General features: G+C 53.5%; 1 protein-coding gene across 1 annotated transcript in view; it reads left to right on the forward strand.

The window, feature by feature from the left end:
• The window catches only part of TRPV4 (transient receptor potential cation channel subfamily V member 4), a 41394-nt gene that overhangs the window by 6865 nt on the left and 16272 nt on the right, over positions 1–18257 (forward strand). Inside the window, exons 2-5 of the mRNA XM_019649062.1 lie at positions 7227–7642; positions 10793–10821; positions 16567–16719; positions 17646–17786. Of these exons, the coding sequence (XP_019504607.1) occupies positions 7257–7642; positions 10793–10821; positions 16567–16719; positions 17646–17786 (709 nt within the window). The 5' untranslated portion in view covers positions 7227–7256. The remainder of the gene's footprint in view (positions 1–7226; positions 7643–10792; positions 10822–16566; positions 16720–17645; positions 17787–18257) is intronic.

An 18257-nucleotide genomic window follows, 5' to 3' on the forward strand; every position in this document is an offset into this window, starting at 1 on the left:
ATCTTAGCTGTAGAGGGCAGTGTCACTGGCCCTCATATGTGGGATCCGAACCAGGGCCCTCTGGCGTCCCAAGCGAGTTCTTAACCATCGCGCTACTCGGCCGGCCCCATGCATCTGCTTTTTGTCTCTGGATTTGCCTGTGCTGGACATTTCATGTAAATGGGATCCTATCATATGTGGCCTTAGTGTTACCTGGTGTAGACCTTTAAACCACTGAGCCACACTGCCTCCCGGTGGCTCCCACCCTTGAGTGTGCATGGGTGCCCATGAAAGCGCGGGAGGGGGCGGTATTTGTGTGCACTGTCAGAACCCCTCCAGCCAAGGGCCTTCCGAATGACTGAGTCTGTGCTGTGGCCACACTGGCCCAGTGAGTCACCCCAGCCCTGCCCCATCTAGGCGGTGTGAGTTTGAGGGGGGCACCCTCCTGGGTGAGGGGACCCGACAGGACACTGGGGCTCTGTCTACCCTGGACAGGCGGCCACTGTGCAGCAAACAGGAAGTAGGCTAGGCTGAGATCTGCTAGGTAAATACAGGCTGGCCGGGGAAGGTGCCCGGCATGGCGTGATGCCCCCTGCTGCTGCCGCTGGCCAGGGAACCTGGCAGGCAGGAGGTTTCGTTTGGCCAAGAGGTTGAGCTTCCAGCCGGCGGCTCCCAGTGGCGGCTGCCGGATCGCAGTCTCTGGGCCCAGCCACTCCACCCTCCCTGGCAGTCACACCTTCATTGGTCCTTGGTCGGTTTGTTCATCCATCCTCTAATAATAATAATATAATGATAATGAGGATGCTAATAGCAGCCATCTTTTGCTGAGTACATGCGCTTTGCCAGGCACTGGGCTCAGTGTGTTAGGCAGTATCTAATTTAACCATCACAACAGTCCCCTGGGGTGGGCGCTAGGATCATCACCATTTACAGGTGAGGAAACCAAGGCACAGGAAGGCCAGGTGACTTGCCCAGGGTCACATAGCTGGTGAGTTGGCAGTCAGTCTGCCTCTGGGGCCATGGTCCCCATCACCTATCCTCCACCACTTCCTCCACCCCTCCTTCCACCCTTCCCTTCTCGAATTCCCCTGGTCCTTGTAAAGTATCCACTGAGGACACAGGTCCTAGGACCACACGGGTCCTAGTCCTGCGTACCCCTCGCAGGAGCTGGGCACACTGGACGAGTGACTCCACCTCTCTGAGCCTCAGTTTCCTCACCTGGAAGGTTGGGGGTTGGACAGGCCTGGTGTTTCCTCTCCAGCACCAGCACACCTCAGGGTCCTGTCCTGCTAGTCCCTTCCCCACCCACACCTCCCCTCCAAAACTGATCTAGAATGCCAGGCACTCACAGTCGCATTTATTCCAGGGTACCGCCAGAAGCGGAGGGGGGGGGGCTGCAGGTTGGACAAGGAGCCCCAGGATAAGGGGAGGAGGAAGTGTACTGCCTGAGAGCCCCAAACCTTCCTCCTGGTCTGCCTCCCCCCGCCCCACTCACCTGTCTTTGTTTCCTTCATGAACCTTTTTCTCACATTGCTTCAGGCCACACCATTCCCCAATGCCCCCTGCACTTTCTCACCCCAACACTGACCTGCTGTGTCCTCTGCCCTCCTATTTACTTCCTGTTGTCAAGCCCCAGCCCCCTCCCCCGCCCCAGTCCAAACACCCGTCCTCGTTGCAGCCTGTCCCTGTCCCCCCATCAGGATGAGTGCCTCTTCCCCCTACCCCCCTCCCTCCGAGAACATCAGAGGCCCCTGGTCTTAGAGTTTAAGAAAGCAAATGTTTTTTAATGTCGCTTTCTGCCTCAGCCCAGTGCTAAATGCTGGGGGGACAGCAGACACAAAATAGACCCTACCTCATGGAATGAAAACTCGAGAGGAGAGAAGACAAAAGAATATTAAAAATGTAAATCATGGAAAGTGCTCTAAAGCAGCGGTTCTCAACCTGTGGGTCGCGACCCCTTTGGGGGTCGAACAACCCTTTCACAGGGGTCGCAGGGGGTACTCGGATGTGGGCGTATCTGCATGTGGGCCTGGAGACGGATAGAGGAGCGGCGTCTCGGTTCCTAAGACCATCAAAAATCTGTGTTTTCCTATGGTCTTAGGCGACCCCTGTGAAAGGCTGAGAACTGCAGCTCTAAAGGGAGACACTTGTTGCTCTGAGAGTGCACAACTGGGGGGTCAGGAAGGCTTTTCAAAGGAAGTGTTGGTTACAATGAGACCTGAGGAAAGGGGGCCAGTGGAGCAAGAGTGCCAGGCAGGGCCGGAGTGGGGAAAAGCCATCTGCCTTCCCTGCTGGACTTGCATGAGCGTCCACTCTTATGTTTCCCTTGGGTGCCCTGCAAGCAGGTGGCACTCAACGGATGCCTGCTGGAGTGCATTCGTCCCAGGAGGGAGGGAACCAGGAAAAACCAGCTCCCTAGAATTCTTCCCCCTGGGGTGGAACAGCCCCCACATGCCCAAACTTGTCCCCAGATTTAAGCAGCTTTCCTCGATCACGTAATCAGGAGGATGGGATTTGACAGGCGTGTGCCAGGGTTTCCATGAGATCAGGCAGGGCCGTGGGGTACTGATGAGGTAAGGATGGGCCCTTCCACCCTGCACAGTGGGGGGCGGGGCAGGGGGATGGTGGGGGAGACTCCCACATCCCCAGTTGAATCCAGGATTCTCAGAGAAAAGGCACCTGTCATTCACTTAGTCATGCAATTTGCTGTTTCCTGAAGCCTTACTTTGTGCCAGGTGCTTGACTCAACTCTATCATTCTCACAATAACCCAGTTAAGATCCTCATAGGTAGGTAAGGAAAGTGAGGCTCAGAAAGGCCGAGTAACTTGCTCAAGCTTGCCCAGCGAATGAGCGAAAGGCCTGGGAGTCCACCTCCTGATCTGTCTGATGTCACAATGCACACTCTTTCCATGCCCCACCAGCTCCTGATAGGTGGGAGTGGATTTGGCTGCCCCGACTGAGTCCCCAGGGGCCATCAGAGCAGAATGTGTGACCTTCCGGATGGCCCTGTTTCCTAGAGAGCCCGGAGTCTGTCAGAGGCAGAGAAGAAGGTTTGGGGGACTTTGGCTCAGCCCTGTGTCTCCTCACCCTCCTCGGGACCCCTGCACCTTGTAACTCAGCCACTCTCTACACTACACAGCTCTCATCACCCCCAGACATGACTGTTTCTTGCTTCATCTTGCTTTCTTACTCTGTTCCCCCACCAGCAGGTCAGTCATTTCTCTGTCTTGCTCCCATCTGTGTCCCCAGTACCTGGCACACAGTAGGTGCTCAATAAATTCTTGTTGGATGAGCGACTAGGTGAATGGTTTCTAATCCTGCTCTTTGGGCCCTGAGATTCCGATCCTCCCCTCCATCCATCCTGCCACAACTACTATCTGTGCGTGGACTACATACAGTCTAGCGTATGTGTTTAAACACAGGGTTTGGATGCTTAAGACAAAAACATTTGAAATCCGCTGCTTTACATGGACGCAGTGGTGACACACCGCGTGTGGGCATGTTCACACTTATGTGGAAACTTCCTGGGTTGAGCCCCAGATTCCTGCCTGGTGCCACGAAGAAGCATACGGGACCATACAGGACGTTCACGCGCAGAGAAGCGCTGGAGGACTCTGCCTCTCCCCTGCCAGCCCCCCTCCTTCTCGCCTAAGTCTGGCAAGGGCTTGGAATGTGTAATTACAGCCTACAGGGCAAATTAGAACAGGGAGGGAACTCTTTCCCCTGACCACGGAGAGCAGGGCAGTGTTTGGGGAGGGAATTGCCACAGAGCAGCGTGTGTGTGTGTGTGTGTGTGTGTGTGTGTGTGTGTGTACACGTGTGCACTGGTGTGTACACATGCTTGGGTGGTGTGGTGCGGAAGGAATGCAGGGTTAGGGTCCAGAGGCCGTTTGCTCCCCGGGTGGCCTGTTGGAGCCTCAGTTTCCTCAGCTGTACAGTGGGAGCAGTAGCCCAGCTTTTGCTCACCAGACTCCGGAAGATTAACTGAGGGCACGGCTGGGAATTTGGTGAATTTTAACATGGGACACGAATGCCAGGCTGTAGTACTACCTATATATGCATAGGAAGGGGGTGCAAAGGGGACATAACGGTGCTGATGGCGAACAAGGCATTTTTCAAGGGCTTCATCGGTGCCCAAGAGACACCCGACTCGCCTTATGTCCTAGCAGCCCTACGGGATAGACGCTGTTATTGCAAGCCTCATTTTAGGTAGGGAAACTGAGGCTCTGAGAGATCAGCATGGGCTGGGAGTAATAATCCTTACCTCTCAGGGCTGTTGTGCAGCTTGAACAAGATACTGTAAGGGCTCAGCATTGTGGCACCTGGCACCCAGGCTGTACCCAGTCAACTGAGGGGTTAGGGTAGCCCAGGCTCTGTAGCCAGCTGCTCAGATTTGAATCCTGGCTCTGCTGCTAACCGGTTGTGTGGCCTCAGGCAAGGCACGTCACCTGTCTGAGCCTCAGTCCCCTCTGCTGTAAACTGGGAATTGTAGCAGTGCCCACCTACAGGGGCAGGATTGCCCAGCCTCAGCTCTGCTGACCTTTGGGCTGGACCATTCCTTGTGTTGGGGACTGTCCTTGCATTGTAGGATATTTAACAACATTCCTAGCCTTGACCCACTAGATGCCAGTAGCCCTCTGTCCCCTGCACAGTGTGACAACCAAACATGTCCCAGGCCATCGCCGAGTGTCCCTGGGGAGCAGATGGGCCCCCGCTGGGAACCGCTGGTCTAGGGTTGCAGTGGGGATTGGGTGAGAGCACGTGTGAAGCATGTGGGCGGGAGCCTGGCACAGAGTGACAGCAACAGAATCCCGATGATGATGGATGTGTATTTCATAATTCTTATTTCATCACAATTAAAATGCTAATAATGATGATCACCGTGTGCCTTGCCCAAGGCTATAAGCCATGAGTGAGTGGCTGGGAGGGGATTTGAACCCCAGGCTAGCTGACTTCAGACCCACAGGTGTGGAGCCCCCAGAAACCCTGGGTGCTATCTGGGTTGGGGTTCCTTAGGGTGCAGGCATGGGGAGGATTTGGAAAGGCCCTCCCAGCTGATTCCTCTGGCCTTGGGAGCTCCCTGAGCTGGGGAGTAGTGTCCATTAATCCCTGCCCCAGCGGGGGAAGGGGTGACTTGGTTGGGAAGGGGTGCAGTAATTAGGAGGGTGTTGACAGCAGAAGCATGTGCCCAATACCTCCTCTCCGCCTGACCCTGGCGTCCCCAGTGAGGCGGACAGGGCTGTGTCCAGAGGAGTCTAATTCCTCTCTCAAGACCTGTACCTCCAGCAGCTACCCCTCCCTGCCTCAGCCTGCCCCACATTCCTGCAGAACAAAGCCCGAACTAGTGTGGCAGCTACTAGGGGCCAAGGATCCAGGCCTCCCCCTCCCACCTGGTATGGTAGGTGGATGGGAACCACTGTCTCCTGTGGTCCTACTAGGTGCCAGCACTGAGTGGGTACTTCAAATTCCTGAGGTCACTGGTATCTCCCAAGAACTCTAGGAGGAGGTGTGGCCACCCCAGTTTTACAGGTGGGGAAACTGAGGCTCAGAGAGAGGAAGTAATTGGCCCAAGATCACACAGCTATTAGTTACCAGGGCCAGGAAAGAACCATATATATCTGATTTCAGAACCTGTGCTCCTAACCTTTCTTTCCTCCTTTGATTATAATCACTGACAGCCTCTAATTTAACCTCAAAGTCAGCAACGGACATGCTTGATCTCATTTCACTCTTCCTGCAAATCTATGAAAAAGCTACTACAATTGTACCCACTTCACAGACGAGGAAACTGAGCCTCGGGTAGCTAAATGACAGGTACATAGCAGAGCTGGAGTTAGAACCCAGGCCTGAATGACTGTAAAGTCCAGGTTCCCCTTCCACATTGTGCCCAGAGTGGGACCAGTCCCTGGCCGTAGCAATGACATCTGTGTGCCCCGCTGAGCCCACCAAGAGAGGCCTCTTGGAGTGCGCCCGCCTTTTCTGGCCCAAGCCTTCTCTCTTGGCAGCCACAGAACAAACAAAGTGGGAACCCATCTTTATTTGTTCCTCTGCTAATGTGTCCGGGCAGAAGGGAGACATAGAAAAGAGGGCTTCTCAGACATCTCCCCGCAGCCTGGGTGGGATGGTGAGAGTTCCAGGCAACTCGCCCTCGGTACCCAGCCCCACCTGCCCAGCATAACATGCTGCAGAGGGCAGGAGGCCACCAGCCAGCCAGCAGGGTCTTGCCCATCCCTGCCCTTGCTCCTGGCTGAACACTGGGCCTGGAGCCAGAGATACCTAGGTTCAAGTCCAGCTCTTCTCCCTCTAAGCTGTGACTGCCTTTCTTGAAGCTCCAATTTCCTCAGGAAATTGGAAACAAATAATACCTTTGTCGTAAGGTTGTTTTGTCTTATGGTGCACTTCTAGGTGCTGGGAACGCAGGCGTGAACAAGACAAATGCAGCCTGGGAATTAACTAATCCCGCAAACAAATGGTCAGGGAGGGCTTCCCAGAGGAAGGGGGAGTTGAGCTGGGGACCCAGGAGGGCAGGAGTTAACCAGGCGAAGAGTGCAGGGAAGGGACCGGCACTTGGCACCGGGAGCAGCGTTTGTGCCTGGGGGCAAGTCAGCTAACAGTCTTGGAGCCTTGCTTCCCTTTTCTGGAAAGTGGGGGTCCTCATGATGGTGCCAGATGAGGAAATTGAGGACTTCTGGGTTCAGTACTGAGGACACAGGCTTCACGGGATTTTCTGAGCGCCAGCTGCGCCTCAGGCATGCAGGTAATGGTTATATTTTAGTAGGTGCTGACTGTGGGGCCCCACACTTTGACGCCCCCATTTTACAGGTGAGAAGACCAAGGCTGTGGAATGCTGACTGGCCAATCGTCACACGGTTGCTAAGTGTGGAGCCTGGCTGTGAGCCCTGCTTTGTGGGGCTCCAAAGCTGGTTAGGTTGGTCAGGAGTCAGCTTCAGGCTCCAGGTTCGGGGTCCCAGTGTGACTCGGAGGCCCTTCCTCCTCCAGCTAATGCTCAGGATAGCTGGACCTGAGGCTGACTCACATTTCCAGGTCCCTGAAAGAGGCTCCTGTTGCAGGTCTTGCCTGGGGCCGGCGGCCAACCACATCTGGGAGTGGCTCCCCCACAGCTCTGTCATTACAACGGTGGCTTTGAAGCAGCTGGCAGCAGTGCTATTTGCCCATGTGGGGGGGCTTCCTGGATCCCCCACCCCTGGCCGGGCTCTGCCTGACTCGCCTCCTGTTCCCATTGCAGGCCAAGCAGTGCAGACAAGTTGGGATCAGCATGGCGGACCCCAGCGAAAGCCCCCACACAGGGCCTGCGGAGGTGGCCGAGCCCCCCGGGGATGAGAATGGCATACTTGGTGGGGAGGCCTTCCCTCTCTCTTCTCTGGCCAACCTGTTTGAGGGGGAGGACGGCTCCCCCTCGGCCTCAGCGGCTGATGCTGGGCGCCCCTCCGGCCCAGGCGATGGGCGGCCAAACCTGCGCATGAAGTTCCAGGGTGCCTTCCGGAAGGGGGTACCCAACCCCATTGACCTGCTGGAGTCCACCCTGTACGAGTCCTCAGTGGTGCCCGGGCCCAAAAAGGCACCCATGGACTCGCTCTTTGACTATGGCACCTATCGTCACCACCCCAGTGACAACAAGCGGTGGAGGAGGAAGGTCATGGAGTGAGTATTGCTGGCTGCCTGGCCAGTGGTCCCCTCCTGTGTGTTGAATTTATCCACCCATGCATCCATCTATCTATCCATCGATCCATCCATCATCCATCCATCCATCCACCCATCTATCCACCTATTTATCCATCCATCCATCCACCCACCCATTCATCCACCTCATCCATCCATCCATCCATCCATCCATCCGTCCATCCATCATTTTTCTTTCTTTTTTTTTTAAGATTTTTATTGGGGAATTGGGGGATGGGAACAGTGCTGGGGAATTGGGGGAAGGAGAACAGACAAGTTGCTGTCCTTTTGTTCTTCAGTCCAGTTGTGGAGGAAGTTGCTTCACTGGCCCAAGTTGGCACCATCATTGCGCTCTTCCCTGGTGAGGCAGATCAGTCGCTGGCTGCTGGCTACACACGGTAGCCCATGGCAACCTCACAGCAGCCCAGCTCCAGGTTGAGCCGTTGTTCAGCATCTTAGCTGTAGAAGGCAGTGTCACTGGCCCTCATATGTGGGATCCGAACCGGGGCCCTCTGGCATCCCAAGCCAGTTCTCAACCATCGCGCCACTCGGCTGGCCCCATCCATCATTTTTCCATCCATCCATCCATCCATCCATCCATCCATCCATCCATCCATCCATCCATCATCCATCCATCATCCATCCATCCATCCACCTATCTATCCATCCATTCATCTATCCATCCATCCACCCATCCACCCACCTCTCCATCCTTCCATATACTTATCTGTTCATCCATCCATCATCTACTCATTCATTCATCCAGCTACCTATGTTTCCACCTGTGCATCCACTTGTCTAATCCATCTGTCCATCATCAGTCAAATATCCATTTACCCATCTGTTTATCTGTTATTTATTTGTCCAGCCCTCTACTCATACAGTCAACCTCTCGTTCATTCACCACTTATTCATCCATCCATCCATCCTCTCATCTACCCACTGTTTCTATTCATCCAACCAGTCAGTTATCTATCAAACTATTCATCATTTATTCATTCATTTCATTTCTAATACTTATCTAATTTCCCTCCCTCCCAGCTGTCTGTTCATCCATTTGTTCATTCACCCCTTCATTTGCTCAATCACTGACTCACTCATGTTTTCATCCATTTGCCCATCTATCATCCATCCATCCATCCATCCATCCATCCATCCATCCATCCACCTTCTCCTGCTGGCACACTTCCCAGCTGCCCCTCTTGGGCCTTCTCCAAGTATCACCTTCATTCCTGGGCACCTGGTGGCTCTCCTGGGGCTTGGGGAGCGTTCAAAGCTCCAAAGCGTTCATGCTTTCTCTCCCATGAAGGAGACCTGGCTGAAAGGATAGAAGGAGAGTGGGGAGAAGTCCCTGGGTGGGATAACAGCACATGGCCGTCTCAGTGATGCATTCTATGCTAGGTGTAGGTGGGGACAGGGAGCCTCCAATCCCTTAGGTCACCTTGTCTGGACCCGCCAGCGGGTTCTGCTGAGCTGAGTCCTGCAGCCTGGACTCCAGACTCAAAGGCATTTTCCTGGCATCTTCCTGTGGTTTGTGTGGCACTCTGCAGACACAGACTCCTGGGGTTCTGTTTCCAGCATGACCCTGGTGTCTGTCACCTGCAGACCCACTGCCTTATGAGACTGAGCCCTCCTTTCTGATCATTTAGGGAGTCCAGGGACTTCCCCAAGCTTTGGGCTATTTCGGGGAGGGAGTGGGGCTTATGGTCTGATCGTCATCTCTGCTCCCAACCTCTGCTCCTGCTGAACTAGTTCAGTGTATATGATCCTTTTTGAGTCCGGACACTGCTGTCCCTAACGTACCCTAAATTGACCCAGACTTAGAAACCAGCCCCTTTCCTCAACTGTTTCCTTCATCAGCTACTCATCCATTCATCCAGCTACCCATCTTTCTACCTGTCCATCCATTTATTTGTCCAATCCATCCATCCATCCATCCATCCATCCATCCATCCATCCATCCATCCATCATCACTCATTCAAATATTTATCTACCCACCTATCCGTCTGTCATCTATCCAGCCTTCCACCCATGAGGACCTCAAAACACCCCAGTCGGGCCTCTGTGTGTTTCTGGAGGATTGTCTTGAAGTCTAGAGATGTCCTGTTGTCACCTGGCCCTCCTTTGTCCTCCTCGCTGATCACAGACTCCTTTATGCCCTTGGATGAAGCCCATTCACCTTCTCAGCCCTTGCTTGGTCAGGAGTTGTCCCCTTTCTTTATTCACTGAGTCAGTGACTCAGTGAATGTTTCTCTAGCACCCACCACATGCCAGGCAGTGGGGTTGGTCCTGGGGCTCCAGGGGTGAGCCAGACCAGATATGCCCCTACTCAGGTGGCACCTTCCATTTGGAGGGTGAGACAGGCAATAAGCAAGGAAATAAGCGCGTGACTATACAATTCAAGTTGGAGGAGGTGCTGAGATGGGAGAGGGGGAGCTGATACAGGAAAGGTAGTCCAGGAGGGCTTCTTGGAGGAGCTGACATTTAAGTCCAAAGGTAAGGGATGAGAAGGGGCAGCCACACACAGAGAGAAAGGGTTCCAGGTGGAGGAGAGGAACAGGGCCTCATAGTCACCCACATGGTACTGGATGATCTGTACAACCTCTGCTCAGAGGTGGCAACAAGCCCAGGGCAGCAAAATGCCCCAGTGTCCCCATCCCTCCGAGGTCCTTTGGAAGTTGCTGGGCTCCGTGTCTCCCCTTCCCTTCCCTCAGATCCCTCCTTCAAGTCCCCAGGCAGTCAGGGCTAAGGGCTTTGGAAGAGTGGTGGAGGAACTGGGGTGTGGTTGAGCGGCCGAGGTCCTCAGAGACCCTGAAGGCCGCCTCAGTGAGGTCTGGGGCAGTGGTGGTCTTTTCATTTCATTTTTTTGGCTTAAAGATCAAAGTTCAGGAGCAGGTCAAAGGGGGACTGCAGAGGTACCCTCTTTAGGGGTTGTACCAGACTCTGTGCCCCCATCAGCAGGCGAGCACCTCTTTCCTTTTTCCTGGGCACCACCAGAGGGCTCTCAGCCCCTGCGGCCTCTGCCCCACAGCGTGCCCCGGTCTGGTCTCCGTCTTCCCTTCCCCTCCCGTTGGCCTCCTCTCTGTCATGACATGCTCTCTGCTCCCCTCCGCTCCTCCTCTCCCTCACAGTCTCTGCCTGTCTCTCTTACTGCAGCTCCGTATGTGCCAGGCACACAGTAGACGCTAAATAATAACAGTAACACCAGCTCACATTTATTGAGTGCTTACTGTGTGGTGGGCGTTGACCTCTGTGTATGGCCTCATTTGTCTCAAATGTTTGTTGAATGAATAAGTTAATGAGTGAATGGTTGAATAAATGAATGAGTTGCTTTAACTTTTAGTCTGGTGTTCCTCCTTTATTTTCTCACTGCCTTTGTCTCCTTCAGTCTCCGTCTGGTTTAGTAAGTATTCCNTAAGTGCTTGGAGCATGGTAGGTGGCTACATGTGTCACTCCCCACCTCCATTCTCCCGGGACTCAGTTTATTCATCTGGGAATGCAAACAATAATCTCTAACTTCTAGAGTTATTATTTGGATTAAGACAGATAGAAGGTGCTGCGTGAAATGTACCAATGAGGACAGGCACTGCTGATGGTGGAATTGCACACGCTGGCCTTAGCCCTGATTCTGTCTAGGCAGTTAACTGTAGACAGCAGCCTGCTGTTGGCATAGGCTGGTGGTGGGGCAGGCTGGGGCAGAGGGAGGACCTCAAACTCGTTTTCTGCTGCCTCGGGCTCCCTTCCTCTGCTTCTGCCCGACCCATTCATTCCACGCTGTCTGCTCTTTCCTGTGACATGGTAACCTTGGGGTTTTGCATGGGGGAATGAGGTGGAGGGGTGCATGTATGGGTGGGTGGGTGTCCTGCGCCCTCTGGGCCTCAGCCTCCCTGCTGGGAAATGGGCCAGTGCCTGTCCTGACAGCCTGCCGGAGGTGGTAAGAGATGGAAATGAGGAAGTGAGAAAACCCTTTCTCCCAGCAGTCACGAGCCTGGCCTTGGAGCTGGGAGGTCTGGGTCCCAGCACCTGCTGTGCCCTGCCTGCTCTGGGCCTCATCTCCCAAGCTGTAAGTTGAGGGAATGTTAACAATAAAACAGCAGCCACCATTTGTGGCTGGGACTGTCCTCCAGGAGAGGGGGATAGGCTAGGGAGAAAGGACTCCTAAGGTTCCGAGGCCTCCCTCCTGCTGGGCTGGAGCTGAGTTGCATGTGCTCCCAGCGGGCCTGAGTCTGAGGGGGTGGGCTCCCGGGGCTGTGCCCTGACAAGCAGGGGTGAGGCAAGGGAAGGCGGGGCCTCCTGGGGCAGGGACTGGCATGTCTTTGAGCCCCTGCTGGGTGCCAGACCCTTTCCCTGTATTTAATCCTCATGATGTTCCTATGTGTCTCTAAGAAAACTGAGGCTCAGGGAGGGGAAGCCACTTGCCACTGAGCCAGGAAGAGTTATGGAGACTAATTCACATACCATACAACTCACCCTTTCCAAGTATACAGTTCAGTGGTTTTTTAGTGCTCTCAGAGTTGCAGATATCATCTCTATCTAGTTTCAGAACGTTTTCATCGTCCCAGAAAGGAACCCCGTACCCATTAGCAGTCATTNCAGGCTCCAGACACCCCCCTCAGGCACCAGCTCCCTCCGCCGCCCCAGGCCTTCCCTGTAAACCCAGGGAGTTGCCTGTGAGCCTCTCCATCCAAATCAGCCGCCTGCTATGTGCCGGGTACCAGGTGAGCCATAATTAACTGGCCTAATGACCCCACAAATCAACATAAAATGTCGAGAATTGTGTCACCTGCTACAAAGAAGGGTGTGTCTCAGGAAGGCCAGCCAAGGTCTACGCCTGAGGCTGTCTTGGGGCTGTTAAAGCGTCAAGAAGTTCAGGAGGGGCCATTGTTAGAGGCTTAAGTTACTTTAAGTGAATTAAGGGCCAGAAATCTGTGACCGAATCTGTGGTATATTTTTCACATATACCTTTATCAACCTGATTCTCTGAGCACCAACACAATACAATGCAGTATCATCAATGCAGTCAGAAAATTAAAAAAATTTTAAATTGATAAATGACCGGATTTATAAAAAATAATCATGCATGGTGCCCAGCCAGATGATGTCACCTCGTTTCGGGTACATACTTAGCGTTGTGGGAGGATGGGGGTTTCTCTCTGCCCTCAGAGGGTCTCAGTGTCGGTGTGAATAATCTCATTGGAAGTAACCCACATGGAAACCCTGGCCAAATGGCCCCTGGTTGCTTCCCAAGTGCGTTAGGCAAAAGTAGGGAGACTTGGGGAGACGGGGACCATGCAGCCTGCGTCTTCAGCAGACAAAGCAGCGCCATGTGGGGCTTGCCAAGGCCCTTGGCTTCTGAGTTCAGGACTGAGTGGGGAACCCTTAGCCTAGGATGGGAACCCCCAGGCAAGTATGTGTCTGTGCGTGAGCGTGGGCAGGGGACTCTAAGTAGGCTTGGGGGTGTCCCTGAAATTGCAGAGAATGTGTAGAGGGGGATTTACCATGAGGCCCATTAAGGAAGTTTCAGGGCCCCTCATTTACTCTGGCCCCTTCTAATGCTTTGGACCTAATTTTGAATTAATAATTGTGTTTGTTTTCATAAACAAGACCCCTAAATTGTATAAGCCTCAGGCCCCACAAAACCTGGCTCTAGCCTGGATTTCCAGTCAGAGGCCCATGAGCTCGTCTGTGACACTCCCGCTAGCCCCCCACCAAAGTTTGACAAAGCCCTACCCCTCCCCTGTGGGCAGAGCTACTCTGCCCCCTGGTGGTTGAAACATGGAACTGTGTGTCCCCATTTGGGAAGACGCTGTTCTTGGCATCTCATTCCAGGACCTAGGCCGGCAGCTCCCCACCCCGCTATAGCCTGGGTCTGGGGGTGTGGAAGCCCAAGTCCAGGGTCTAGTTCCATGCCCCACACAAACCACTTTGGGTTACCTGTGGTTTGGAATTTCCTATGGTGCCCAACTTACCCCTTCACTGAATGTTATTAACTCAACAAATGGTTATTAGACACCTACTATGTGTCAGGTGCTGCTTTCGGCCATGGGGTAAACAATGGTAAGTGAAGCAGACATGACCCTGTCCTTAAGTTGCTCAGTCTCCTGGGCGAGACTGATCTTGATCAAACAATCACAGAAATAAATGCACAGTTTGCACACTGTGATGTGTATCAACAAGAGATTTTATTGGTAGATTTGACCTAGCCAGGAAATTCTGGGAGGGCTTTCTAGAGGAGGTGACACTTGAGCTGAGTCTGAAGGAGTTGCAGTTACCCAGGTGAAAAGAGGAAGAAAGACTGGGGAGAGGGTGCAGGGTCAGCATATGCAAAGGCCCTGTGGCTCACCATGATCAGAGTTGTACTTGAGGTGACCACTCCAGCTGCAGTGTGGATTGAAGGAAGACCAGAGAGACTGGGGGAAAACAGTCAGATGCCTTGGGCATGCGAGAGAGCCAGTGGCTGGGCCAGGGGTGGTGTTGGTGGAGAAGGAGGGTGGAGGAGAGACTGGAGAAATAGGAGGTAAATCAATAGGACAGGCTGGGGTGGTGGTGGGGGGTGAATATGGGGGAGAAGGGAGGACAAGGACAAGAATGACGCAAAGGTTTTTGGCTGGCTGGGGACACCATCCTCTGAGAAGGGGACATAAGCAAGCTGGTGGTGGGTTTGGGGAGGGAATGATGATGAAGTTAGCATGAAGAGTTGCGAGTTGCCTGACAATTAGAAAATGGACAGAGGCCACTTCGAGGTTAGAGTTGTGGGGATTGTCTCTGGACAGAATCCCCAGGGGCCTTGGCCAGCATAGGGGCAGCCCCTCTCCCACTTACATAGGTGGGGAACTGGAGCCTGTTATTCATTCAAGAAATAGTTACCTGGTGTTGACTCTGGCTGGGCACTGTGGGTGCAGCCAGAGCAGCCAAGAATGAGGTCTGTCCAAGTAACCTCATTCCTGGGGGCACTGGGACTGAAATTCATGTCTCCATGAGTCTTTTGAGTTCTCCCCACTGATTTCCAGCATCTAGGGCGAGGTTCTTAATGTGTCTCGTATGGAATAGTAACGGCAACAGCAGTATTTATTGCGGACCCCTATCTGCTTGCTCTGGGCTCATCAACAAACATCTGTTAGCTCATCCATATCCCTTTGTGGCCTCAATTTAGCTAGAAAGGAAACTGAAGCACAGAAAAGCCTGCACAGAAATTGGGAGCAAAGCCAGATTTGAACCCCAAGGTGCCTGGCTGTGGAGCAGGCACCTCAGTCCACACCTGCTGCCCCCGCTCCCGCCCCCATCCCTGTATTGGGCCATTCCCAAGGCCCCCAGCATGAGTTTGCCCCGTGCTTGATTCACAAAGGAGTTTTCTTTTTCATCGTCTCACTCTTTTAAGGTATAAATCAACTCATATCACCATAAAAATTAATACAAGGGAAAGAAAATTGCAAAGGGGCATTAACAAGCGTTAGTGGCAGGTGTTAAGGACCCATTAGCTGCAGAGACTGACTTTATGAGAGAGATTTGATGATGGGATAAAACTTTGCTCATGGCGGACTGCAGTGTGATAATTGCTGCATCTGTGGTGCCCCCAGAGTTCTCTCCCAGCCTCCTAAGGTAAATCAGGACCACTGTGGCAAGTAGTCCGTACTTTGGGGAACACTGCACCCCCTCTGCTCCCCTCTAGGGGCACTAATGTAAATGCTTCATGGGAAAAGGATCTATATTCAAATAGGGGGTCAAAGGCTGCCTGCTGTGTCCATTTTAGAGGGTCACAGTCCTCGTTAGCATAGTAAAGGCTCTCAGAAGTCCTGTAGTCAAGAACTATGGCTGGCTTTGTTCAACCCAGCATTCCCCACATTTATTTGATTTTTTTTTTTTAAGATTTTTATTGGGGAATTGGGGGGATGGGAACAGTGCTGGGGAATTGGGGGAAGGGGAACAGACAAGTTGCTGTCGTTTTGTTCTTCAGTCCAGTTGTGGAGGACGTTGCTTCACTGGCCCAAGTTGGCACCATCATTGCGCTCTTCCCGGGCGAGGCAAATCAGTCACCGGCTTCTGGACGGCCGCTCACAGTGGCTGCTGGCCACACACAGCAGCCCATGGCAACCCACTGCCACAGGGGCTGCAGCCTACGCCGTCGCCGGTGACTCACAGCAGCCCAGCTCCAGGTTGAGCTGTTGTTCAGCATCTTAGCTGTAGAGGGCAGTGTCACTGGTCCTCATATGTGGGATCCGAACCGGGGCCCTCTGGCGTCCCAAGCCAGTTCTTTACCATCACGCCACTCGGCCGGCCCTTATTTGATTTTTAAAAAAGATTTTATTGGGGAGTTGGGGAGGGGAACAGTGTTGGGGAATTGGGGAAGGGTAACATTGTGTTTTTCCAGGACACTTCATCTCCAAGTCAAGTTGTTGTCCTTCAATGTTAGTTGTGGAGGGTGCAGCTCAGCTCCAAGTCCAGTTGCTGCTTTCACTCTAGTTGTGGGGTGGGGTTGGGGTGGTGGGGCGTAGTCCACCATCCTATGCGGGAGTCGAACTGGCAACCTTGTTGTTAGGAGCACGTGCTCTCACCAGCTGAGCCATCTGGCCACCCATTGGTAGCTCAGCTCGGGCACAGCTCACTGGCCCATGTGGGAATCGAACCGGCAACCCTGTTGCTCAGAGCTCGCGCTCTAAGCAACTGAGCCACCCAGCAGCCCTTATTTTAAAATACCCTTCAAATCTGCTGTGGTAAATACCCGTCTCTGTATAGGCTGCAGCTTCCCACATTTCAAAGACCTTTGGCCACTTTGAGTTTATTTGACCCCCTCAGCTGCACGGGGAGCAGGTAAGGAACAGGCTCAGAGAGGAGTTCTGGCTCCCTGCCCAGGGCCCCGTCCCCGGCTGCCCAGGAGTTCCTTCATCCTATACGTCTGTCCCCCCAGAGCCATCCACAGGGAAGACTTGCCTGCCCAAGGCCCTGCTGAACTTGAGCAACGGTCGGAACGACACCATCCCTGTGCTCCTGGACATCGCGGAGCGTACTGGCAACATGCGCGAGTTCATCAACTCGCCCTTCCGGGACATCTACTACCGAGGTGGGGCCCAGCCCAGGCAGGTTGGGAGTGACATGGGGAGTGGGGGTGGGGCACCCACCGGGCTTGTCTGACCTCCCAGAACTCTGGTCTGGGCCCCAAGCGCCAGCATGTACCTAGAAACGGATTGTTGAATGAATGAATGAACAAATGAAGGAACAGTAACCACCCCTTCCCACTCTGATATTCTGCATTTCAGCAGCAAAGGTGCCAAGATGCTGAGATGCACTGAGCCTAGTGATCCTTGAACTTGAAATCCTGGACCTAAGATGCTCTGGCTCCAGACACATTAAGGCTCTATGATAATAGTTCTGTGAGGCCGGCTGAGTGGCTCAGTTGGTTAAGAGCTCGCTCAAGAGTTTGAGCTCTGAGCAACAGTGGTTCGAGTCAGCCCGAGCTGAGCAGCTGTGAGCTGCCAACAGGTGGCAGGATGGCTCAGCTAAAAAAAAAAAAAAAAAAAAAAAAAAGTTCTGTGCGCCAACAGGGCTGAGAGGCAAAGGTGTCACGAGTCCCAGCTCCCGGGTCTAAATTCTGAGGTTCTATGAATCAGGCTGGACCTTTCAGATCCCCGAATATGAGGAAAGTCTGTGAATTTTATATCCCGAGTCCAAAATTCTGTGAGACCATGATGCCATTGTTACTCTAGGATTAAAACCTCTTGTGAGTTTGAAAGGTCCCCAGATCCTACAAGTCAGACAGACACCTTTTGAGCCTAAAATTCTGCTTGCAGACCAAGGACTTCCTGCATCAGAGATGCCACACCTGGAAATGACTGACTGAAAGTTCATTGCTGTCTTTGGGTGGAGCTGGCCAAGGCTCTGGCTTGCAGCCCCCACCCAATTTTCACACTGCACCCCACTCCCTTCAAGCTGGGTCTGGTCTCTGCAGTGCAGGAGCCTGGGGTAACTGTCCTCCCACCCCCTCCCCAGGTCAGACCGCCCTCCACATCGCTATTGAGCGCCGCTGCAAACATTATGTGGAGCTCCTCGTGGCCCAGGGAGCTGATGTCCATGCTCAGGCCCGAGGCCGCTTCTTCCAGCCGAAGGACGAGGGAGGCTACTTCTACTTTGGTGAGGAAGCCTGCTGGGGCTGGGGGGTACATGGTAGTGTCCACAGCCCTGACCCTTCCCCAAATACCCAGGACACAGGCCGTGTGTTGGTCTTGGTCTCTGAGGTCTGGCCTTTGAGAGACAGAATGTCAGCTCACGTCCCTGATCCTCAGCTTCCCCATCTGTTCAATGGGGATCATGACAGGGTGTTAGCACCCCACACCTTTTCACGTGCACCCTTTAGTCCATTGTACGCTAGGGTCAATGATCGGATAGTGGGGCCCAAACTTCATCACCGTTACGTCCCAGTTGGACCAAGGAAAGATTCTGAATTTCACCCCCGCTTAGAGGCATGTGTTATGTGGGGTTCAGGGACAAAGTCCCTCAAAGAATCTCTCACAGCCTCAAAATCGCATGGCCATGCCCCCAAATAGCCACACCTCATTGCCTCAGCATCACCCACAGAAATGTGCAGGCGCTGCAGGACATGTT

The sequence above is a fragment of the Hipposideros armiger genome, unplaced genomic scaffold (genome assembly GCF_001890085.2).
Source record: "Hipposideros armiger isolate ML-2016 unplaced genomic scaffold, ASM189008v1 scaffold_129, whole genome shotgun sequence".
NCBI lineage: Eukaryota > Metazoa > Chordata > Mammalia > Chiroptera > Hipposideridae > Hipposideros > Hipposideros armiger.